The sequence below is a fragment of the Rhinopithecus bieti genome, unplaced genomic scaffold (genome assembly GCF_001698545.2).
Source record: "Rhinopithecus bieti isolate Rb0 unplaced genomic scaffold, ASM169854v2 scaffold_1673, whole genome shotgun sequence".
Lineage (NCBI taxonomy): Eukaryota > Metazoa > Chordata > Mammalia > Primates > Cercopithecidae > Rhinopithecus > Rhinopithecus bieti.
In genome coordinates, this window is record NW_016804690.1 from 4,659,820 (window position 1) to 4,685,609 (window position 25,790).

Below are 25,790 nucleotides of genomic sequence, written 5' to 3' on the forward strand. Positions count from 1 at the left end.
AAAAAAAAAAAAAAAAAAAAAGACATTTCAGTCTGTCTGAGGCCCTAGGTCTGAAAAGACAACTATTCCTACTCATAAAGTTGATTTTCTTTTAATAAATTTAAAAGGATCTTCTTGCAAGAATCTGACATTTTTATGTCTTGGTTTCACTTTTAATTGTTCAGCTATATAAAGCCCTAATCTTTATATAACTAAAGATTTTGATCATCCAATATATGTCCCTTAGGCAGTTCGAACTCCATATAAATAAAACCTCATAATTTTACACCTTTGCAATTTTTTCTTTCTTCTGAATCTCCTGGTTTTTGAACCATTGAGCATCAAGTCCTGGGATTCTGCAGCACTGTTTCATTGATTTTGTAGGAAAACGTGACATAGTGCACAGTACAAAAGGTCCTTTTCTCAACCAGACTTGCTCCACTTCAATCTGTTTTACATTTTAGGAATGTGTTGTAAAGTTTTGATTTAATTAAGGTTTTCTAATGTAAAATTTGAAAACTACTGTCTACTTGGATAAAGGTAGCACAATCCACTCGGTTGTTTTAGCTGCAAATCTTTACTCATCCTTCACTGTTTTTCACATTTACTCAACGAGCCCTGTTATGACTTCTCATGTGTGTAGATTTGTTTTCTGTCCTTCTTCGGTGCTATCACACTTTGTTGAGGCCTAATTATTCCTTGCTTGGTTTAATACCATAATCTCATAACTAAACTTCCTTTTGTCTCATCTTTCTCTAGTTCAGGGTATCACTTTAGAAAACACAAATCCATGGTCCTGTTATCCCTGAGGACTGACTCCCCATTGCCTAAAACTTAAAAGCCAAACTTAAAAGGTCCTCTGTGTTTTTGACTTAATCTATTTCAGCTTCCTTCCTTACCCACCCAATATGCATTCCTAACTTTTCATGGACATTGCACTACTTTTTTTTTTGAGACGGAGTTTTGCTCGTCACCCAGGCTGGAGTGCGGTGGCACGATCTCGGCTCACTGCAGCCTCCGCCTCCTGGGTTCAAGCGATTCTCCTGCCTCAGCCTCCTGAGTAGCTGGGACTACAGGTGCACGCTGCCACGGCTGGCTAATTTTTGTACTTGTAGTAGAGATGGGGTTTCACCATGTTAGCCAGTCTGGTCTCAAACTCCTGACCTCAGGTAATCTGCCCTCCTTGGCCTCCCAAAGTGCTGGGATTACAGGCATGAACCACTGTACCCAGCATCCCATATACTTTCCATCTGATACATTTCTACTTATCTTTGAGGTCCAGCTTGTTTCTTAACTCCTTTTAAGCTTTTCTTGATAAACCTAGATATTGCTGATTAATTTCAACTGAGTGATCTAACAGCACCCTGAACATATCTCTATTACTGGTATTTGGTTTTAGTTATATTCTTATCCAGATTTTGCACCCTCAAGTATAGGGATGATGTTCTAGTCGTCATGTTTTTCATAACCAGTGTGTGTAGTGCCTGGCACATTTGTTGAATGAGTGTGTTCTTAGACATTTAACCATAAGACTTTTGTTGTGATGGTGGTTGTGTTTTCAGGCACCTGAGAAAAAGCAAGATGTTGGGAAATTTGTTGAGCTTCCAGGTGCAGAGATGGGAAAGGTTACCGTCAGATTTCCTCCAGAGGCTAGTGGGTAAGAAAATGTAACTCACATTTATAATTGAATGTATTTAGTGGGAAAGCTTTAAAACAGTGCTTAAATACTTAAAGTATTAATAGGTTAATATTATAGAAGAACGTAAGATTTTAATTGTGAGAGGTAAAATTCTTTTTTTTTTTTTTTTTTTTGAGGCGGAGTCTCGCTCTGCCGCCCAGGCTGGAGTGCAGTGGCCGGGTCTCAGCTCACTGCAAGCTCCGCCTCCCGGGTTCCCGCCATTCTGCTGCCTCAGCCTCCCGAGTAGCTGGGACTACAGGCGCCCGCCACCTCGCCCGGCTAGTTTTTTGTATTTTTTAGTAGAGACAGGGTTTCACGGTGTTAGCCAGGATGGTCTCGATCTCCTGACCTCGTGATCCGCCCGTCTCGGCCTCCCAAAGTGCTGGGATTACAGGCTTGAGCCACCGTGCCCGGCCTGTGATAGGTAAAATTCTAAACATCTTAATAGTTTTTACATTATTGTTAATGTTGATTTAATTTGTAGTTTTAGTTTGTGAACTTAGTGAAAGAGACATTTTAATTTTATCCTGACAGAACTGTAAATGTAATTAACAAAATATCCACAAATAAAAAACCTTAAATTTCATTTTTAGTTTTAGATTTTTGGGCTTTCATTTAATTAGATTTGTGTTTGTACCCTGAGCAGTCCTTTTAATTAGCAGTTGAAGTTAGGATAGCATTTTTTTGTTTGTTTGTTTTGTTTTTTCTTGAGAAGGAGTCTTACTCTTGTCACTCAGGCTGGAGTGCAGTGGCACGATCTCAGCTCATTGCAAGCTCTGCCTCCTGGGTTCATGCCATTCTCCTGCCTCAGCCTCCCAAGTAGCTGGGACTACAGGCACCTACCACCATGCCTGGCTAATTTTTTTTTTGTGTATTTTTAGTAGAGACGGGGTTTCACTGTGGTCTCTATCTCTTGACCTCGTGATCTGCCCACCTCGGCCTTCCAGAGTGTTGGGATTACAGGCGTGCGCCACTGTGCCCAACCAGCATTGTTTTTAAGTTATTTTTTTCCCCCAAATAAAGGAAGGGGAGTCCTGAAAACCCTGTTCCTATTCCTTTCTTTCCATTAGGTTTCCCAACCCCTTTTTCTCTTGGCACCCATGGAAAGTAGTATTTGAATAGCTCATTAGGGAAAAAGACTGTTCTGTATAGTGGTCACCAGGCTGGGGCTGCTTCAGGCCTTACCCACCATTCCCCAGGGCTGAAAATGAAGTCTTTGTCTTTGCACACCTGTCATCCTATTTGAAGCATACTGGACAAGCTTTATAATAGCGTCCTTCCAATGATATTAATATAATAAAATATCTCTTCTTAAAGCAGTTAGCCTCACCTAGAAAATTAACCATTAGGAAAATGTTCTGCCATGTTTTATAGTTGAGGTGATTATTTTTTCCAAATTTAGGATTTCCAAATTTAATTTTTTCAGATTTTGTATTCTATCACCATAATGCAGTTCTCACCCTTATGTAGTACACAGTAGAAACTGGAAGATACAGAAACAATTTTATTTTAACTTTGTATTTAATACTTCTTCACAAACTATTTCATAAGCATCATTAACAGTAAAATTACTTTCAGAATTTCACATTTTTGTCTCTGCTTTTCTATGTTTGCTGATTCAGTAGGTGAAATAAAGGGTAGATAGAAGGAGATGAAACAGAAGTGATGACTCTGGAAAATTCACAGACTTGATCATTAAATGGTTGATTGGTAATTGACTAAGTGGATTCAGTTATAAATAATACTTACCTTACATGGTTTAATACCTATAGACATCCTGGGTTCCTGCCGTCCAGTATTCTGCTACTGTGCACTTGGTATGAGAGGTCATGATTGTCCTGTTGTATGGTGACCTTAATTGTCTATAAAAGCCACCTTTTTTTTTTTTGGCAGTGGCCATTTGTAGCTGTACCACTTGAACATTTGTCTTTTTTGAATCTTTTCATATTTCATGTCACTGTCACTTCTTGGAATAGTGAGTTCCCCATGTTTGTATATTTACAGTATAAAATATTTTTTGTTATAAATTATATCAGTTTCAGAGACTATGCTCATGAGACAGCTTTGAGATTTGGAATATAAATCAGTATTTAGTTTTTCTTACTATGCATAATTTTGATCATCTCTTCTTATACTGTTAAAGAGTTTTTCTTTAATTACTATTTTTTTCTTTTTTTCTGTGTCTTAAATGAAAGGCCAGAAGGCTTGGCTTAGCCTTTTATTCTTATTCTTAGCTAACATAGACATAGCACCTATTATGTATGGATGCTACCACGTGCTTTACTTATAGTAACTTATTTAATCCCAACAGCCTTCTAAGGAAGGCACTATTGTTATCTCTGTTTCACAAATGGTTTCGGAAACAGATTCATACAACGTTTTAGTAACTTGCCAAGCTCAAACCTCTACTGGGTCTAGAATCCATATAATTAAAAATTATACTACATGTATCTGTTACATGTGGCAGAAGCCCAATTCAGCATCACTGCTAACTCATGCAGCATGATTCTTTTGTGTGTGTGTGTGTGTGTGTGTGTGTGTGTGTGTGTGTGTGTGTGTGTGTTTAGCTATTCTGATATAGATTGACTTTTTAACTGATGATTTTAGTTGTCTTGTGACTTATAGTCCTCTTAGCTTTCTTGGGGTTTGGAATTGTTAGACCTGCAGACATTATTTCAGATTTAGAAATAACATTTTTGAAATAATATTTTGATCTCATCACCTTTCTTAATTTCTTTATTTTAAAGCCAGGCACATTAACTGTAAAATAATAGGTACTGGTTGTTAGTCTCTTCTTGACAATGGTTATAACATGTTATTGGACACAACACCCTCAGTTAAAAGTACATCACAGTATTTTTCTTCCTGGGAATTTATGGCCCTTCATTTAGTTTTATTTTTAATACATTTTAATTTTAGAATAGTTTTAGATTTACACAAAGTTGCAAAGATAGTACAGAAAGTTCCCATGTACCCTGCACCCAGTTTTTCCTAACATTAACATTTTACATTATTGTGGTACATTTGTCACAACTAATGAACTAATATTAATATATTATTAATTAAACTTCATCCTTTTTTGGGATTTTGTTAGTTTTTCCCTACTGTCTCTTTTCTGATCTAAGATTTCATCTGGGGATATCACAGCCCTTTATTATTTTATTTTTATTTTATTTATTTATTTATTTATTTATTTATTTATTTATTTATTTATTGTACTTTTAGTAGAGACAGGGTTTCACCATGTTGGTCAGACTGGTCTTGAACTCCCGACCTCAGGTGATCCGCCTGCCTCGACCTCCCAAAGTGCTGGGATTACAGGTGTTAGCCACCATGCCCGGCCTACAGCCCTTTATTATATGTAGAAAGTTTTGAATAGCCGTAAATACATTGCGTTGTACTTGTTTGCATTAGCCTTTGTGTATAAACCCTCCTTTTTGTCTTTTTTTTTTTTTTGAGACATAGCCTCGCACTGTCATCCAGGCTGGAGTTCAATGGTGCGATCTTGGCTCACTGCAACCTCCGCCTCCCAGGTTCAAGCGATTCTCCTGCCTCAGCCTCCCGAGTAGCTGAGATTACAGGCGCCCACCACCACACCCACATAACTTTTGTATTTTTAGTAGAGACGGGGTTTCACCATGTTGGCCAGGCTGGTCTTGAACTCCTGACCTTGTGATCTGCCAACCTCCGCCTCCCAAAGTGCTGGGATTACAGGCGTGAGCCACCGTGCCCGGCCCAAGCCCTTCTTAAAGTTGAATCATTGATCTGGGATGCTAATGACTTTTACAAACTTGATTGATTTAAAAATGATATAAATTCATACAAGAGGTTGTACTTTTCCCCCTCCCATATTGATGTCAACTGAGATCAAAGCTGTGTGGGAAACTAGGTAACTGTCTTAAAACTGTACAACTGCTGGCTGAGGTGAGCGGATCATGAGGTCAGGAGATCGAGACCATCCTGACTAACACAGGGAAACCCCATCTCTACTAAAAATACAAAAAATTAGCCAGGTGCGGTGGCGGGCATCTGTAGTACCAGCTACTTGGGAGGCTGAGGTAGAAGAATGGCATGAACCCGGGAGACAGAACTTGCAGTGAGCAGAGATCGCGCCACTGCACTCCAGCCTGGTCGACAGAGCGAGACTCCGTCTCAAAATAAAAAAACAACAGAAAAATAACAACAATAAAAAAACTGTGCAACTGCTAACCATCATTATAATTTGAAACTAATACAAGTTGGTGAAAGCTGATTAAACTTCCTTGTTTCATGCCTTGTTTCCAGCCCAGTCAGCTGTATTTCAACATAGTGGTGTAACATCTTTTCTTTTACTCATGTACTTGATAGAAGGAGGATCTTGATGTGTAATATTATCAACAGTGCTTCTGATCTATATTCTTCCTTACAATTGTCAGCTCCTCATAGGAACAGCAGAACAGTCTTTTTGCAGATTCTGATTCATTGAGTGTTGGTACTGATGAGACCTTTGGGATTATTTAGTTAAAATTCTTTTAGTTTTAATCTCCCTCACATGAGTTTACCTCTATAACAAACCTTCACATATACCCCTGAACCTAAAATAAAAGTTAAAAAATTAAAGTTAAAAAATACTCTTTTGGCTGGGCATGGTGACTCACACCTGTAAACCCAGCACTTTGGAAGGCCAAGGCAGGCAGATCATGAGGTCAAGAGATCAAGACCATCCAACATGGTGAAACCTCGTATCTACTAAAAATACAAAAATTAACTGGGCGTGGTGGTGCGTGCCTGTAGTCTCAGCTACTTGGGAGGCTAAGGCAGGAGAATCACTTGAACCTGGGAGGTGGAGGTTGCAGTGAGCCGAGATCGTGCCACTACACTCCAGCCTTGGTGACAGAGCAAGATTCTGTCTCAAAAAAAAAAAAATTTATTTTAGCATCTGAGAAAACCAAAGCCTAGAGAAGTAAAGTGACTTTTACTAATTGTCATGTGCTCTTTTCATTTAGCCATCACAGTGACAGTCTCAGAAGAGCTTCTCTCCAGTGGCATAGGTGGGCACCCAGTTCTCAGTAGTAGCAGGTCTTATTAAAGACAAACAGTGGAAGAAGGTAGCATTGGAAACAATTTTGAAGCAGCTTTACTTTAGTTAAATTACCATTCTTTTGATAAAAGAAAAGGAGAGTCTCCTTAAGGTTGCAATGTTTGTAAATACCTTGTCCCCTCTGAGATTTTACATATGAAGTTGTTTCTTATAATTGTTTTATATATGGTGTAGTCTTTTTTTCTTCCTGTCAGGGTCAGATTTTCTATCACAGTACTTTTGTTAGAAAATAAAATATAACTTGGGTACCAATTGGAAGGATTTTGTTTAGTTCTCATCTCCTCAAAAGGTTAAGTTTAAGTATTTAGTTAAAACATGTTAATGAGTTTCTTTGTGAAATGTTTTTGTTTTAGTTACTTACACATTGGGCATGCAAAAGCTGCTCTTCTGAACCAGCACTACCAGGTTAACTTTAAAGGGAAACTGATCATGAGATTTGATGACACAAATCCTGAAAAAGAAAAGGAAGATTTTGAGAAGGTAATTAAAAGTGTAGTGATGACCCTTTGTCAGAAAAGTTAATTAAAGTTACAGGATTACCTAATACCTTCATGGTATAAAAATAAATTTTGTTCTCATAGCTACTTTTTTCCCTATCTATATATTCCATGTCTGAGACCTAAGCCAAGAAATGTCGAGCTCCCATACCAAAAAACTTAAAATTTATTTTTCTTTTCCCCATTTATAGAATTTACCTGAATGATGTGTTTTCCTATAATACCAATTTATTAAATGAATTGGTCACTGGAGGCAGGTTTTTTGGTCATATAATCTTAAGTTTATGAATGAAATAAACACTAAGTAGGTATTGGAAAATGTGAAGGTTTCCTAGCCTCTTATCTTTATTCAGTAGTATGGCAGTGTATTCAAAGAGGGGGCAAATGATTGTCAGTTCTCCCGGTAATGACCAGCTTTTCCAAAGTAAATGGAAAACTCCATCATGAGATCAGCTTTCTCAGCTGGAAATTTGGAGGCTAATGTAATGAGTATCTATCTCTTTTTTCTTTTTTGATCTAATATCATGTAACTTCCAGAACCGTTTTCAGGCTAAATAAGACCTATGGTTTATATTACATTTGCCTAAATGCAGTATCAAGGGTTGAAAATGCACGAAAAAATGCAAAAGATATACCGATGGTTATTTTGGTTTCTTATTATAGGTTATCTTGGAAGATGTTGCAATGTTGCATATCAAACCAGATCAATTTACTTATACTTCGGATCATTTTGAAACTATAATGAAGTATGCAGAGAAGCTAATTCAAGAAGGAAAGGCTTATGTGGATGATACTCCTGCTGAACAGATGAAAGCAGAACGTGAGCAGAGGATAGAATCCAAACATAGAAAAAACCGTAAGGCACATTGTTTTATGTTTTAATTGATATTCTTATATTCTGCTCCTTTAGTTGAATGTGATTTCTTTTTTGTGAAAGCTGCTGGTTTTTTTGTTTTGTTTTATTTTGTTTTGTTTTGTTTGAGGCAGAGTCTCACTCTGTTGTCCCGGCTGGGGTGCAGTGGCACAATCTGGGCTCACTGCAACCTCTGCCTCCTGGGTCAACTGATTTTTCTGCCTCAGCCTCCCAAGTAGCTGGGACGACAGGCACGCACCACCACACCTTGCTAATTTTTGTATTTTTAGTAGAGACGGAGTTTCACCATATTGGCTAGGCTGGTCTCGAACTCCTGACCTCGTGATCTGTCCACCTTGCCTCCCAAAGTGCTGGCATTACAGGTGTGAGCCACCGTGCCAGGGAAAAGCTGCTAGTTTAAACATATTTGGGTATATGACTCATTTGTGTTAGAAATCTTTTTTTCTTTCTCTATCTTTATGTTCTTATTGTTTTATTAACATCACAACCACACGTGAATATGCCCTTCATATCTCACTTATTATGTGTAGTCTTTTGCATTGTATTCATTCAATTTGAAGGATTCCTTCTGCAACATTTTACAGTTTTCTTACTTTAAATACTTAGCCTTTCTATAATACAATGTTTGATGATAATGTTGTCACCCAAGTCTTCCTTTTGGTATGTGGATAAATGTGAATATAATATATAATATAAGCTCAGTACTAACCTGTATCTCTGAACTGTCACTTGACTAAAGAGCATATCTTTCTTATTCATGACTTCTCTTCTGAACTTCTAAATTGGGCTATTTTCATTCTGTAATTATGTTGTCAGAACCACACTATATTAAATCTTGAGTGTTACATTTGGGAAGTATTAGTAAATTAAAATAGTTAGAATGAGTCTTTTTTATTTTGAAAAGGTTTTCTACATTTTCAAAGGTGGCTAACCAATGGACTTTTAGACCTATCTTGATTCTTTGAGGGCAATTGTCTTATATTTCTAGTAGCTTCCACAGAAAATTATTGTTTAACAGTTTGTATGCATATGGGGCAGGTTTTTGCTAGATATTGTGATATAGGTGGAACCATTGCCACTTGGAATATGGAGTCCTTTTTTCTAGTATTAAACTCTTTTCTTTCTTGTATCACTGTCTGTTTTCTATCACCTCTTATTTTCTTGGATCCAAGAGTATCCTGCTTCTCAATGGGATGATGAAGGGGCTTTCAGGGAGCCCATGAGTTCAGACTGTCAGCCTGAGATGTGTTCTTTAGACAGGCACGGGCTGTAGTGCCAATGCCTGTGGGACCTTAGGGCCGGACCAAACCATTCTGTCCCTTAGGCATGAGGTGGCAAAAGAAGAGAATGCTTCTGCTTTAAAGGCAGAATGTTAAATTTGAGGGAGATGAGAAGAGAAGGGGCTGGCCGTGCCATGATGGGAAGGGAAACACTTTGTGAGCGGAGCCTTCAGGCCTTGTACTTTTTTTTTATGCTTAATTAATACTACATGAGTGGGGCCGGGCGCGGTGGCTCAAGCCTGTGAATCCCAGCACTTGGGAGCCGAGACGGGCGGATCACGAGGTCAAGGAGATCAAGAACCATCCTGGCAACACGGTGAAACCCCGTCTCACTAAAAAAATACAAAAAAACTTAAGCCGGGCCAAGGTGGCGGCGCCTGTATCCCAAGCTACTCGGGAGCGAGGCCAGGAGAAGGCGTAAACCTGGGGCGGAGCTGCCAGTGAGCTGAGACCGGGCCACTGTACACAGCCGATCCCCGAGCCAGTCCGCTCAAAAAAAAAAAAAAAACAAAAAAAAAAAATACTACATGAGTGGAATGTATTAGTGTTATCTTTTCTAAAACATATTTGTATTTCCTAAATGTATTGTGAAACATCTTTCATTAAAAAATGATGCATTTGCTCTTGGTGCTGGATACTGGAACTATTACAGTGTTTTTAAACTAACACAGGGTGGTTATAAAACAAGAACATGAAATTTTATATCAAATTATAGCACTATAAGAATAATTTCAGTTTCACCAGATGAGTTAACTGTAATATAATTATCATTTTATAGCTATTGAGAAGAATCTACAAATGTGGGAAGAAATGAAAAAAGGGAGCCAGTTTGGTCAGTCTTGTTGTTTGCGAGCAAAAATTGACATGAGTAGTAACAATGGATGCATGAGAGATCCAACCCTTTATCGCTGCAAAATTCAACCACATCCAAGAACTGGAAATAAATACAAGTAAGTATATCTCCTTCAATATGCTAGGTGACCTTCTGTGCTTTTGTTTTGATCTTTAAACATGGAGTAGAAGCAAAATAGTCAAGAAACCTAGCCTTTTGTTCATTCATGGGTTAACTGGCTGGTGGCCTTTCAGGGGCTGTTTACTCACCTGTCAATTAAGGTTATACCACATTATTTCTAAGATCACTTGTATCTGTGAAAGTCCTGAGTCTGCCTAAAGTTGCTTTTTTTTGTATTGATTAGGTAAACTGTGATGTATAGCTTTAGATGAAGATACTTTGCTTCCTGTGATAAACTTTGAGTCTACTTTGCACAAATTGATTCCTAAAAGTAATAATATTGAAAACTTCCAGAAGTATGAACAATACAAGAAAGTAACATGTGTTTATATTAGTTTTCTATGTGGATTTGTAGGTTAACAGATCTTTGTTTTAAATGGACCTTGTCCAAAAAAAAAGCCTACTTTATAAAGTAAACCATAAAATATATTTTTTACTACTTTGAAGAAGCCTACTACACATAAATGCTGAATTAAAACTTCTGAAAAGAATGGTAAATGTAAATGATTACTTGGTTAGCTGATGTAATCAGCTTTAAACTCATGGGTGCTGACATGTCTGTCTGTATATAGACAAACACGCGTGTAATTATATGTGCATACATACTATTTTTAGCAGGATTACTCCTTGTTTTACTAAGCAAATCCTTTAAATACATTTGGAAAAGTGACTTTGGATACACATTTTCAGTATCAAATAATCGCAAAGCATAATGCAGTAGCATCTTAATCAAGTTGTATCTTAAAGGTTACAATGTATAATGGCTGGGCACAGTGGCTCATGCCTGTAATGCTGACACTTTGGGAGGGTGAGGCAGGAAGATCTTGAGGCTAGGAGTTTGAAACCAGCCTGGGAAACATAGTAAGAACCTGTCTCTACCAAAAAAATAAATTAAAAAAAGAAAAAAGAAAAAACTAGCCAGGTATGGTGGCATGCATCAGTAGTTCTAGCTACTTGGAAGACTGAGGCAAGAGGATTGCTTGAGTCCAGGAGTTCAAGGTTACAGTGAGTTGTGATCATGCCACTTCACCCCAGCCTGAGCAACAGAGTGAAACCCTGTCTCTAGATAAACAAAAAGGAAAGCATTGACTGGGTGCAGTGGCTCATGCCTGTAATACCAGCACTTTGGGAGGCCTAGGAGGGTGGATCACTTGAGGCCAGGAGTTTGAGACCAGCCTGGCCAACATGGTGAAACCCCATCTCTACTTTAAAAAAAATACAAAAATTAGCCAGGCTAATCCCATCTACTCGGGAGACTGAGAATCACTTGAACCCAGGAGGTGGTGGCAGCACTGAGCTGAGATCGCACCGCTGCATTCTAGCCTTGGTAAAAGAGTGAAACTGTCTCCAAAAAAAAAGAAAGCAAGCATATTTGCACTAATATGTATGTATTTTTTTAATTCAAATTGATACTGCATATAAATTGTATACATTATCTTAGAAACTGTTTTTAAAACTATTTCATCTTAAATGTAATTTTAACGTAATGATTTTCTGGTCTTTTATCGTTTTTTTTTTTTTTCTTTTACACAGTGAATGGACCACTGTTTTTGAGTGTGTTTGACTACTTTTAAGACTCTTAGGGATTTACTTGAGTAAGGGATTACTCAAGACAGTGAGACTCTGTCTCAAAAAAAAAAGATGTTCAAAAGCTAAATTTCCTTAAAATTATTACATGTATTGTTTATTGCTTCCTACCATGCCATACATTGGCCATTACAGAAATATTGTGATTATACAGTTTGCCAAACCAATACCTAATTTTGTATTAAATTGCAAATTTGCTTTTTTGTTTGACTGCTAAGTTGATAACTGACTCATTGTTCTCAAAGGCTGATAATGTTCTGATATACTTTGAGTATTATGAATCATAAAACCTTTTGGTTTTTAAGAATCTCTTAACTTGTAAAGAATTACATTTTAAATTAGTATTGTTGTTTATAATGCCTAATCTAAGAGGGAAAGGGTAAAATGTTTTATTTATTTTTATTTTCTTTTTTTCTAGTGTTTATCCAACATATGATTTTGCCTGCCCCATAGTTGACAGCATCGAAGGTGTTACGCATGCCCTGAGGACAACAGAATACCATGACAGAGATGAGCAGTTTTACTGGATTATCGAAGCTTTAGGCATAAGAAAACCATATATTTGGGAATATAGTCGGCTAAATCTGAACAACACAGTGCTATCCAAAAGAAAACTCACATGGTTTGTCAATGAAGGACTAGTAGATGGATGGTATGTTTAATGTTACTTAGAATTGACAAGAAGTAAGGACGTAGTCGTTATCAGTGATTTTTAAACTGCTTGAGAGATAGGGAAGGCGATTGGGAGGAGGGGGAATGGATAGGCATATAGAATTCTTGGTTCTTGTCTTCTTCTCAATCAGTGCATTAGGGCTTCCGCTTCTTGTTTTAATGCCACAAATATAGAGTGCCCACTGGGGATCATGGAATGAAAAACACACAAGAGGGCACATCCTCTGCAGGTTTTAGCATTCAATAGAAAAATAATTTTGACTTTCTGGTCATTGGTGTATTTGGTTACTGATCTCTACTCTCTACTGAGGCTGAGGTTTTTCTTTTTTGGCTAGGTCCCAAGAAGGTCAAAATACCCTTGAGTCGAAGTGAAGATGTAAAAGTTTATCTTGAGCTCCATTAAAAGGGTATTACTGCATACTTACCGAGGTTTGCAAATCCCTGCAAAATATTTGTTTCCTACATATATTTTGTTTTATTCCAAAGGGCTTTATAAAGTACATTCATTTGTGAATGACAGGATACCGTCGTTTTTCTGATTTTCATGGTCCTGTGTGGAATAGGGACCTTGAAAATGTTTATTAAATAAAAATGTATTAATGCATGGGATTTCCATATTTGAAAATGTCACCATTGTGTCTTTTTTTCCAAATGTGCTTCTACTGTTTGCAGTAGTGCATTTATTTTACTGCAGTATTTGACAAGTCAGCAGTTATCCTGTTCCTTGAACTTGGGCTTACTGGTATTGCAATCTACCTAATTCGTATAACCAGCTCTTAGCCAAATGTTTAACAAGCTGAATATAATTTATTATTCATTAAGTATCTTCTACTCTCCACATCTACACATTACAACATTTCCCTGGTACTTAAAATGTACATATTTCCAGGGATGACCCAAGATTTCCTACGGTTCGTGGTGTACTGAGAAGAGGGATGACAGTTGAAGGACTGAAACAGTTTATTGCTGCTCAGGTGCGTTATAGTTTCTTTTCCAGCTTCTCTGTTTGAAATTTCAGGTACTTCTATTACTGTCCCTTTGGTCTTTATTATCTCTGTTGTTCTTTCTATTCCTTGTTTGTGCCTTACGACCCAAGGGCAGATTTTTTTTTTTTTTTAACGAACTTTTAAAAAAAAAAGAAAAGTTTATCACTGAATAGTGAAAAATTGAAAATGTCCTAAACTCCTACGCTAGGTTTTGGACTAAGGCAGCTGAAGTATTTTTAGCAGTGAATTATATGACTTGACTGTGACCAGTCTGTAGACTGAACCTTTGCAGTGAACTGTTAAGGGTAACCAAATTAGTTTGTATACACTGAGTTTTACATTTCACTGGAAGTAAACTTGTAAGTATTTATCGAGTTTTTTTTTTTTTTTTTTTTAAACATGCTTAGCATGAAATAAAGGTAAAGTTCTAATTAATACTTCTTGCCCTTAAAATCATGTTATTGTTTTTTAGGGCTCCTCACGTTCAGTTGTGAACATGGAGTGGGACAAAATCTGGTCGTTTAACAAAAAGGTATATATTTTAACCCTCTGTCTTCTTTTCTCATGCCTAAGTCCCAAATAATGTACAAGTAGAAGTCATTACTGTGCTCATGGTAGATAAAAGTTTGTGAAGAATATTAACATTTTGCAGACTTTCAGGAAAATGGAATGTTTTCCTTTTTTAAATACATGAAGAGCATTAATTAAGCCTATTAACTATTCCAAATAAGTAACAGTGATTGAAACAAACAAACTTGGAATTATGGGGAACAGTAATAGTTTTTTCCTTAAATTTTTTATGAACACTCTGCATTTCATTTTTCTGCTTTCAAGCTGCGAGCTCTCTGTAAGAAGGTATTACTTAATGCTTTTATTTGCCTTAAACATAGCTTTTAGCATATTACATGTTAAAACCTGAGATGTTATATGGCTTTGAAGCACAATCACATGTATATAAAAGACTTGCTTATACAAACGTATTGAAAATGCATTATTTCTAGTGTTAAAAACCATGTCCTCTGGTTTTCTTAGTGCCAAAGGGAATATTGGGATAACCCCATTCTACCGCATTCCCTTGTGTGCTGCGAGGACATAGAATTTTAAAAGTATATATTTCATTGAATTGTATTGAAGTTTCATTAATTACAGTTCCTTTGTCCTACTGAATCCAGCTTTTTTTTTTTTTAACTGTTTCTTAAAGTCAAATGAGGAACACTGCCTATTGATATTGTTAATTACTAATTGGAAAGCAGATGCTTGGACACTATAATAAGGCAAATCATGCAAATGCCATGTTTTAAATTATGGTTTCTGTGATTGTGTTCTGTAAATTCTTATTTGGGATTGCTGCTTGATGGTGCTGATGTCTTGCCTCAAGAAATAGTTGCTTGTTTCGCATGTGTCTTGAATTTGTTTTATTTTGGTCTTTCGTGTTTAGTTTTTGATACATAAAGGAATTGTTAATTGGTTCTTTCTGTTGCTGCAGTTACTAATAATAAATATGAGTAGAATTTGCTGGCAAAGTTAACGTTGGTGTACTTTTCATTAACAATACAATTTTTAATGATTTTAAGTTTTAATAAAGTTAAGCATGGACACTTCAGATATCTGAAATATATTTTACTGTAGTCAAATAGTTCTATAGGGTCTGTTAAGATGAACAACACTTTCCTCTATCTTCTTTCATAGTTTCCCTAGAGAAAGCACTTTCATTTCTTCTAGATAGTTCTTTTGGTGTTTATTACTTATATTTCTTTCTCTCTCTCTTTTTTTTTTTTTTTTTTTGAGACAGAGTCTTGCTCTGTCGCCCATGCTGCAGTGCAATGGCGCAGTCTAGGCTCACTGCAACCTCTGCCTCCCGGTTTCAAGCGATTCTCCTGCCTCAGTCTCTCGAGTAGCTGGGACTACAGGCACGTGCCACCATGCCTGGCTAAATTTTGTATTTTTAGTAGAGATGGGGTTTTATCATGTTGGCCAGGCTGGTCTCAAACCCCTGACCTTGTGATCCATCTGCCTCTGCCTCCCAAAGTGCTGAGATTATAGGCGTGAGCTACTGTGCCCGGCCTATTGCTTATATTGCTGAATGAAATATGTTACTACTTTTTTAGTTATGTTTAGACATATTAGTTGATTTCCCATGATGGAAGATAAATAATGTGGCCTTTTTCTCCTAACTTTTTGGTTTGCTTGTAGTTGATTGTCTTGCTTTGTCTCTCCCTCTCATTTGCTTATTTTCTTTTTTTGTTTTGTTTTCTGTTAAAAAAAAAAGCCAGATTCTCATGCCTCTAATCCCAGGAGTTCGGAAGGCCAAGGCAGGAGGAGCGCCGGAGGCTGGGATTTTGAGACCAGTCTAGACAACATAGTGAGACCCCATCTCTCCAAAAAAAAAAAAAAAAAAAAAATTAGCTGGGCCTGGTGTGGTGCATGCTTGTAGTTCCAGCTACTCGGGAGGCTGAGTTGGGAGGATCACTTGAACCCAGGAGATCAAGGCCGTAGTGAGCCCTGATCACACCACTGCAATCCAGCCTGGGTGACAGAGTGAGACCCTGTCTCAAAAGAAAAAAAAAATTTTGTTTTGCCTCAGGCTGGAGTGCAATGGCATGATTTGGGCTCACTGCAACCTCCACCTCCCTGATTCAAACGATTCTCCTGCCTCAGCCTCCCAAGTAGCTGGAGTTACAGGCATCCACCACCACGCCCAGCTAATTTTATATTTTTAGTAGAGATGGGGTTTTGCCATGTTAGCCAGGCTGGTCTGGAACTCCTGACCTCGTGATCTGCCCACCTCAGCCTCCCAAAGTTCTGGGATTACAGGCATGAGCCACCACGCCCAGCACCCCTGCATACTTTTCTGTCTCCACAAGATGTGGAAATTTCCCACCAAGATACTCAGATGCCTTAGGTGTACTTTGAGTTTCATTTTGGAGACATCTCTGCCAGAGGCTTCTGTGCTGCTCTGTAACCTGATTTGGATTCATGGCCCATTGGCTTCTGAGGCACAGCTATCTTCCGAGGTCTCTTCATCTTCCTAGGGATTCCCTTTGCTTTTGTTCTGTAATGGACATTACAGAACATTGCCCCATTCTTGGATCTTCTTTTTTTTATATTACCTTCTTGTTTTCCTGAAGGTAATACATCATTCTTTGGACACTCAGTCCTACTCTATACCTCTGGTAGCTCCCTGACAAGGGGAGCATGGGATGAAGAAAATTTTTGAAACCTTGTGTCTGACCTGTGTTTTTTGTTTGAAATTTTGTGATGATAGGCCATGGTGAGGGTCTGTTTCCATCCACATCCATTGGAAGAACATATGGCTTCCAGTCTGGAAACTCATTCCTTCAGTTCTGGGAAATTTTCTTGAATTCTCTCCCTTTCCCTTTCCCTTTCTGTCATTTATTTTCTTTCTCTTGTCTTTTCTTTTCTCTTTTGTTTTATTTTTTTTCTGAGATGGAGTCTCATTCTGTCGCCCAGGCTGGAGTGCAGTGGCACGATTTTGGCTCACTGCAACCTCTGCTGCCCGGGTTCAAGCGATTCTACTGCCTCAGCCTCCTGAGTAGCTGGGATTACAGGTGCCTGCCACCACACCTGGCTAAGTTTTGTAGCTTTAGTATAGACGAGGTTTCACCATCTTGGCCAAGCTGGTCTTGAACTCCTGAGCTCGTGATCCACCCGCCTCGGCCTCCCAAAGTGCTGGGATTACAGGTGTGTGCCACTGTGCCTGGCTTTGAATTCTTTTTCTTTCTTCTCTATTACATATTTCTTCTCTCTGGAACTCTTCTTGGGAAGATGCTGGGCCTCCTGGACTGGTACCCTCGTTTTGTTTTCTGTCTTATTTTCCTTCTTGTCTTTTGGTTTATCACAGATCTACTTAATTTTTATCTTCCCACCTTTCTGTTGAATTTTATTTATGCTATTATAGTTCCAATGTTTCTCTTCTCTGAATTTTCAAAATAACTTTCTATTCTTATTTCATGGTATTATTAGTAGGGTTTTTTACAGAGTAGTGTCTCTTCTCCCCAGTTTGTTTATTTTGGTTTCTTTCACATTAAAGGTATTTCTCAGATGTCTGGTTAGAGCCTTGGTTATCTGCTTATGTTTAATGTGGGGAAATAAAGAGTGATTGGAAGCCTGAAGAATGAGAGTTGGGCTTTCAACTGAGCTTCACTATGCAATGATCTGGCTGGGCTAGTTTGTTGGAGAAATTCCATGTCAGTAATTTTATATCTTTTCTCAAGGATTAGGCAGTTTTCCCAGAGGGGCTTCATTGAATCGCCTTCCTGAAGTGTGAAGATCTGGCTGCCAGGTTTTGGAGTCAAATGGGAGAAGACTGCTGAGGGTTTTATACATCTACTATCATACATTCGCTTATTCCTCTTGTCTCTCGTGCAGTACCCTTTCCTTTGGCTCTTTTTGGTATCTGCCAGGATCTAGATACCCTCTTATTCACAGAGTAAACTTCCATTCTTTTGTCAAGGTAGAGGAGAGGCTGTTGCCTGGTTATATGGAGTGGAGAGGGGATGCTTCTATGTTTTCAGCTTCCAGAATTTTGTTGCTGTTATCTCTTCTTTTTTCTTTTTTTTCAAGATGGAGTCTCGCTCTGTCGCCCAGGCTAGAGTACAGTGGTGCAATCTCGGCTCACTTCAACCTCCACTTCCTGGGTTCAAGCAATTCTCCTGCCTCAGCCTCCCAAGTAGCTGGGATTACATGTGCCTGCCACCATGCCTGGCTAATTTTGTATTTTTAGTAGAGACAGGGTTTCACCATGTTGGTCAGGCTGGTCTCGAACTCCTGACCTCAGGCGATCCGCCCACTTCGGCCTCCCAAAGTACTGGGATTACAGGCGTGAGCCATCGTGCCCAGCCTTCTCTTCTTTTATTGTATTAATCCTTCTGGATTTGTGCCTTTAAACAAAACAAAACCTTTTATTTCTTTTAAGTGGGCAGTTGGGAAAGGGTGAAAGTTGATGAGTATTTTCGGTCTGCTTTTTTTCTCCTAAATCTTGCGAGATCTTTAGTCATTAAACACTGTCTTTAAAACGTAGTATTGTTTTTAGACAACTGGTAGTGAAAAGGAAATCATTCTGATCATTACTTTTTGTTTCTATTGCTGACTTTCATGATGTCTTCATACACTGAAACCCATTCCCTTCAACTCTTAAGGTACATATCCCTCTTATTTAGAGTTCATGGCACTCTCAACCTCTAATTACTGCTTTGTTGTTTTCTAGCTTGCTCTGTCTTTCTTCTCAAGCTCTGCAGGCAAGATTTAAGTGAAGTATCGGTTAACAAAATTTAGCGCCATGGAGTTGTGAAGTTAAATGTTACTTGCAGAGCTAAATCATCATTCTTTGGACATTCTCCTACTCTTAACTAACTTAGCTTTTTTTTTTTTTTTTTTTTTTTTTAAGCAGCTTCTGTTTAAAAAAAAATAGCTAGATTTGTTTGCATGATTCTTTGGAGAAAGAGCCTTATTTTAGGAGTGAACTGTACATGGTAAAGAAAAGGGAGAAATGGATGACGGGAAAGGAGACGTGTGATTAGTTATCACAGTATCCCTTCGACAATACTGTGATCCTTTTTTTCTTAGCCTGAGTTTTCATCTTGATAGGAATTTAGTACTTTATTTTTCTGTATCATAGTTAAATGGAATATATCTATAAATAGTTTTTTCCTTGATAGTAGTAGGAGACATTTCAAGAGCTTACTTTGCATTAGCCTCACTAATTTTCTTCTTGCTTTTACTTAAGTGTTAAGATTTTAACTTTTCAGTCAAGGCAGAAGAGTCACAGGTTTAAGATGTTCATTTGAGAGCTGTTATCAATCTCTATGAACCCTTATTGACTGCTTTAGTTTTAAAATGTGTGTATTTCAGTAGTATAATATAGTTTTCCCGAACTCTCATCTCAACCCCCTTGCATCTGTTCCCAGCTAATAAAGTATGTGGAGACTTCTCTCACCACTCCGCAAATAAGGAGACTTCCTTCCAGTGAAAGTTTTCTTGAAAATTAAACCCCAATAAATAAAACAAAAACATAGCTGTTCTGGTTGAAGTATGTGAAGGGGATCAGGAGGCCCTCTGGTCCTTCCACCTCCACTTAGTGCTACCAGGGCACCTCTTTGAAATCTTTAGGACGCTTTGGAGTAATTTGAAAACCACTGATCCAGAGATTTTAGAATTGCATATTTTAGAGCTAAAATACCTTTTAAGTCTTTTAATCCAAGTTTCCCAAATATGCCTGATCCTAACCATCCTATGGAATGCTTGTTAAAAATTAGATTTCTGAAATTTACTTCAGACCATTAAAATTATAATTTTTTCAGTGGTAAGTTGTCTCAGAATCTGTGATGACAACTGCCCCAAGTGATGATTAAAATTAGTCAAGTATAGGAAACATTCTTCTGTTCCTTTTGTCAGCTGAGGAAGCAGCTGCAATGAACTAAGTTTCTCTGGCAGGGTTGTCTTGTTTCAGCTTTTTTAAAGAAATTGTATCTTACTGACTTAAATGCTGAGCTGAGTAGCCAGTCATGAATTAAATCTTTGATTATTCCAGCCCAGTAGAAGCTGAAAGGGGAAATCCTTAACTGATAAGAATGACCTTTAAGCCTTGAGGAAGGAATGAAACAGTAAACTTGAGAAAGGCTGGTACTGATTTAGTATTAGCATGAAATATAAACAGATGAGGATTAGCAGATGAGGAGAAGTTAAATAGCTTTTCAAACTTTGCATGAATGACCTCTCTGACGATGGCTTCCTCTCTGAGTTCATTCAGAATTTCCATGATATTCTTTTCAGAAGCTAAAAACTATCTTCAACACTGACAAAAAAACCGACCCAATAATGGTAACAATGGAAAATAAAAACAAATTTAATTACACCACCATTTTCTGCATTCTTCTAATGAGAAAAAATAACTTGTATTACTTGGCTCTTTGACTCTGCTTTCATATACATTTTTCTCACATGTGCTTTATATATAGTGTCTAAACATTGCTCTTGTGATTGGTCATCATGACTAATTTTACACTGAACTGTGAAGTGAGAAAAATACATCAGCTCCAGAAGGGGATGCTACTACTGATTTAGAAGTAGAGTAGGTTAGAGCATAATGTGTATGACCATTTATTCAGTCAATCTGCAAATATTTATTGATAACCTATATGAGACAGGCCCTAGCCTAGGTACTGGGAATATACTGAGAATATATTGGTCTATATATAGTGACCTCTATATATAGCATATAGTAGAAATACCATTTATACTTTTAATCTATAGAATTGCCTTATTATAGTGACCGAATGCTATTCTGCTTTTGACGGTGATGTGTTACCCTAACGCTGATTAAAGAAAACAATACTGAAACAAAAATATCTGTATTCTCTTAAAATGGACTTCTCCAAGCTATAAAATTAAATATCACATTTACCTTTAGGATTAAGATACAACCCCACTGGATAACTTTTCCTTACCTTCTAATATCAGATCTTAAAATTATTTTCAAAATAACTCTAATATTATTCTTTAATTGATTTCTTTTCGCCTGCCAGTAGCTATTCTTGTGAAGGAAGTCTAAATCCTTCGTGTAGTCTTGGTTTACAGTTGTTTCTCTTTTTTCTGCTTGATGGTAAATATCAGAAAAGAGTTAACAGATGAAAAAAAATTAGTAAATGCAGTAACAAAAATGCCAGTTAGTATTCCTGTGCTATTATTTATTTTATTTATAGTGCTCTATAAGATATCTCAGTGTTTTAACATGAGGATGTATTTGTTGCAGGTTATTGACCCAGTGGCTCCACGATATGTTGCATTACTGAAGAAAGAAGTGATCCCAGTGAATGTACCTGAAGCTCAGGAGGAGATGAAAGAAGTAGCCAAACACCCAAAGGTCACTCTTACAGTTTCACCAATGTGTTTCTCTCTGCTAAAAGAAGGAGCAGGAAATAAAAAGGAAAATGTGCTTTCATGGCAATGGCATGATTTTGAGATGATTTTTTTTTTTCTTTTTCTTTTTTTTGAGACGGAGTCTCGCTGTAGCTCTAGGCTGGAGTACAGTGGGGCGATCTCGGCTCACTGCAACCTCCGCCTCCCGAGTTCAAGCGATTCTCCTGCCTCAGCCTCCTGAGTAGCTGGGATTACAGGTACCCGCCACCACGCCTAGCTAATGTTTGCATTTTTAGTAGAGACGGGGTTTCACCATGTTGGCCAGGTTGGTCTCAATCTCCTGACGTCATGATCTGCTTGTGTCAGCCTCCCAAAGTGCTGGAATTACAGGCGTGAGCCACTGCGCCCAGCCAAGATGATTTTCTCTTCAACATTGTTTGTCGGGATTTGACACTAATTGAAGTAAAACTTTTTGTGGATTTTTTGCCTTAAAGAAGTTTATTTTAGTAACAATCCACAGTACATCACACAGAACTGTTATGCCCAGTTGGTGCTTATTTTTTATTCTATAGAGTTAGCATATTAGTGTGTAATAAGAATTTATCTCTTCCTAGAGTAATTCTGAAAGATGAGTTATAATTCAAACTCCTATCTTTATATGGAATCTGAGGCGCATTCTCTATTAACTAGGGTATTCACTGTCACCTTTGTCTTTAAGCCAAAACATTACACCTACTGTTGTGGAATCACAGCTTGACTTCAGAGTCTCTTACACTGCCATTTCCTCTGTTTGGAAAGTATAAGTGAAGTGTCCATCTAAATTCTGAATAGAATTTTTTTTTCTTGTTTTTTTTTGAGACAGTTGCGCTTTGTGGCCCAGGCTGGAGTGCAGTGGCATGATTCTGGCTCACTGCAACTTCTGCCTCCTGGGTTCGAGTGATTCTCATGCATTAGCCTCCTGAGTAGCTGGCATTACAGGTGTGCACCACTACACCTGGCAATTTTTGGATTTTTAGTAGAGATGGGGTTTTGCCATGTTGGCGGCCAGGCTGGTCTTGAACTCCTGGCCTCAAAGGATCTGCTTGCCTCGTCCTCCCAAAATACTGGGATTGCAGGCATGAGCCACTGTGCCCCGCCCTGAATAGAAATCTTAAATACAAGTACCATAGAGTACTTCTTTGTTAAGCCATGGTCATCCCAGATTCTCATGACTGCTTAATTGACAATTTTGAAGTAAAACAAGTTTTTTTGTTTGTTTGTTTTGTTTTTAATTTTGAGATGATCCTTGCTCTGGTGCATGATCTCAGCTCACTGCATCCTCTATCTTGGGCTCAAGTGATCCTTCCACCTCAGCATCCTGAATATCTGGGACTACAGGTTCATGCCACCACACCTGGCTCATTTTTGTACATTTTTGTAGAGACAGGGTTACACCATGTTGCCCAGGCTGGTGTTTGTAGAGACAGGGTTTCACCATGTTGTCTAGGCTGGTGAAAGAGTTCTTTTATTTCAGCTTTTACAAGTTGTCTATAAAAAACGTTATTATATACTGAAAATTACGTTCACAGACTAACTCATATACTAGTAACCAAGCTTATAACTATGTTGGTAAACTAACCTACATATAAGATGATATGCATTGCAAAGAGCTATACATATTCTGAATTGTAGCCTTATATGATTGATTGTCTCCCCATGTATGTCATTAGCTACTTTTTAATTTGAAAGATTTGAATCCTAATAAGATTTGGGGTGTGTGTTTACTTGATTGATTTGGGTTTGCCTTTCTTTACATCTGATTGTTTTGACCAGGTAAGTAGTAGTATCTGATCTGCCATATCACCTACTGTACAGTTAGCATAAATCTGAAGCATACTGAATATTTTAAAATTTGAATCATGAGAATAAAAGTTTTGAAGAGTGCTTGTTTTTTAAAATGACAGTTGTAGTCAGATAGGTTAGATTAAATTACTAGGCTGGGGGCTCATGCCTGTAATCCTAGCACTTTGAGAGGTGGAGGTGGGAAGATCATTTGAGGCCAGGAGTTCGAGGCCAGCTTGGTCAACGTAGCAAGACTCTGTCTCTACGAAAAATAAAAAAATTAGCCAGGCATTATGGTTCCTGCTTGTAATCTCAGAGGTAGGTGGATCACTTGAGCTCAGGAGTTCAAGGCTGCGGTAAGCTATAACTATACCACTGCATTGCAGCCTGGGTGACTGAGCAAGACCCTACCTCAAATAAAATTTAAAAAATTAAATCACTAAGTACTGCTCATTGCTAAAAATAAGAACTAATTGTTAAGGAAGCACACTCTTAAATTGTGACTGGATTACTCAGTTTGCTCTGTGGAATTTTCATATAACATTTCCCTCGCAAAGTGTTTTATATTTAACCTGTTAGTATTCTATTCTAAGCTTAATATGTTATCTGCTGTTAAAACATACTGATTTTTCTCAAATGCATTGGTGAATTCATTGAACAATTGTTAAACACATGCTGGTTAATGTTTATTTGAAAAGGCCTTCTTGCACTTTTAAAAAAAAATTCTGCCAAGTAAAACTGAAATTATGGCACTTTTATTATCCTCATCTCTTTTCTTCCCATATCATGCACACTGGAAAGGCAGAAAATTTACTTATCTATATCTATATAGATAATACTTTCTTTAAAGTTTGTCTTCTAAAATCTGAAAGGCCCATAATTTCCTCCAGGTGGCATCTGTTGTCCTATAATGTCCCATAGCCACTAGTCAAGAATGACTTATTTCCTCTTTTGCCGCAGAAGCAGTGAGAATCTTTTATTTATTTATTTTTTTGGGACAGAGTCTCGCTCTGTCGCCCAGGCTGGAGTGCCATGGTGCAGTCTCGGCTCACTGCAGCCTCTGCCTCCCAGGTTCAAGTGATTCTCCTGCCTCAGCCTCCCAAGTAGCTGGGACTACAGGCATGTGCCACCATGCCCTGTTAACTTTTTGTATTTTTAGTAGAGACAGGTTTTCACCATGTTAGCCAGGATGGTCTCAATCTCCTGACCTCGTGCTCTGCCCACCTCGTCCTCCCAAAGTGCTGGGATTACAGGTGTGAGCCACCGCACCTGGTGAAGCAGTGACATTCTAAGGATAGGGAGCAGATTCTAGTTGAAGAGATACTAAGAGATAAATTATACTGTCTTAGCTATGAAATCAATGAATGATTATTTTAGGCTGGAAGTAATCTTAGGGGCAGGCTACCTTATCTAATTTCATTAATATTAGTGGTCAGGTTGCTGATCTGATGTGACAGAGCTGGAATTCAAACTGTTAATTTCTACTGAGGCCAAGTATGTATTGTTTAAATGGTAAGAACAGAATTGGGAATACGTTTATGTTAAAATACATAGATGGAGAAAGAGTAAAGCATTTTCTTCCTAATACAGCAATGAACTGCTAACAGTTTAGTAACACAGAAGACTTTTGTGTGGTTAAAGAATAGAATGAATTTATAAATTTGCATACTGGGTTAAATAAATTGTTGTTTCAACAGACACTCTGCTTTTCTTTGTCAATCAGAATCCTGAGGTTGGCTTGAAGCCTGTGTGGTATAGTCCCAAAGTTTTTGTTGAAGGTGCTGATGCAGAGACTTTTTCAGAGGGTGAGATGGTTACATTTATAAATTGGGGCAACCTCAACATTACAAAAATACACAAGTAAGAACTTCTTGTTTGTTTTCAAATAAACATGGGAGAAAAGCATTTTATTTGTATTTACTTATTAAACATTATCAAATTCAGACCTATACATGTTGCTGACTGGTAAATCTGCCAGACGTAGCTACTGCAAATTCTGGACACAAATTAAGTTTTTTTCCATATACGCTTCAGTTTATTAACAGGCTATCAAGATGTCTTTTATTTGTGGTGATGAAAATTACAACATCTGGATATAAAAAATAGTTGTAATGCTTTAGTGAGAAATTACATGATGAAAAGGGACTCTATACAGTTGCCTGACATGGGGATCTTTTAGACAGAATTTATATGTATAAGATAATCTTTATACTAAAATTTACTTTAAAATTGGTTAATAATGAACTTGACTTTCTAGTTACTATAATGTGCTAAACTTACGAATTTGATCTTCAGATTCTGTAAATGAAACATAGTATGCTGAAGATTGATTTATGCAAACTCGGAAATCTTAATTGCACTGTTATTACATATGATTGCAAGTAACTGCCAAATGTTTTTAAACATAGTAATTCAGATTTTATAATGCTTAATGCAGGTGACTTTA

At 37.7% G+C, this 25,790-nt stretch overlaps 1 protein-coding gene across 1 annotated transcript in view; it reads left to right on the top strand.

The window, feature by feature from the left end:
- The window catches only part of EPRS1 (glutamyl-prolyl-tRNA synthetase 1), a 91,919-nt gene that overhangs the window by 18,435 nt on the left and 47,694 nt on the right, over window positions 1-25,790 (top strand). Inside the window, exons 4-12 of the mRNA XM_017869928.1 lie at window positions 1,542-1,636; window positions 7,091-7,217; window positions 7,898-8,090; window positions 10,167-10,338; window positions 12,406-12,639; window positions 13,549-13,633; window positions 14,118-14,177; window positions 21,417-21,527; window positions 25,068-25,204. Of these exons, the coding sequence (XP_017725417.1) occupies window positions 1,542-1,636; window positions 7,091-7,217; window positions 7,898-8,090; window positions 10,167-10,338; window positions 12,406-12,639; window positions 13,549-13,633; window positions 14,118-14,177; window positions 21,417-21,527; window positions 25,068-25,204 (1,214 nt within the window). The remainder of the gene's footprint in view (window positions 1-1,541; window positions 1,637-7,090; window positions 7,218-7,897; window positions 8,091-10,166; window positions 10,339-12,405; window positions 12,640-13,548; window positions 13,634-14,117; window positions 14,178-21,416; window positions 21,528-25,067; window positions 25,205-25,790) is intronic.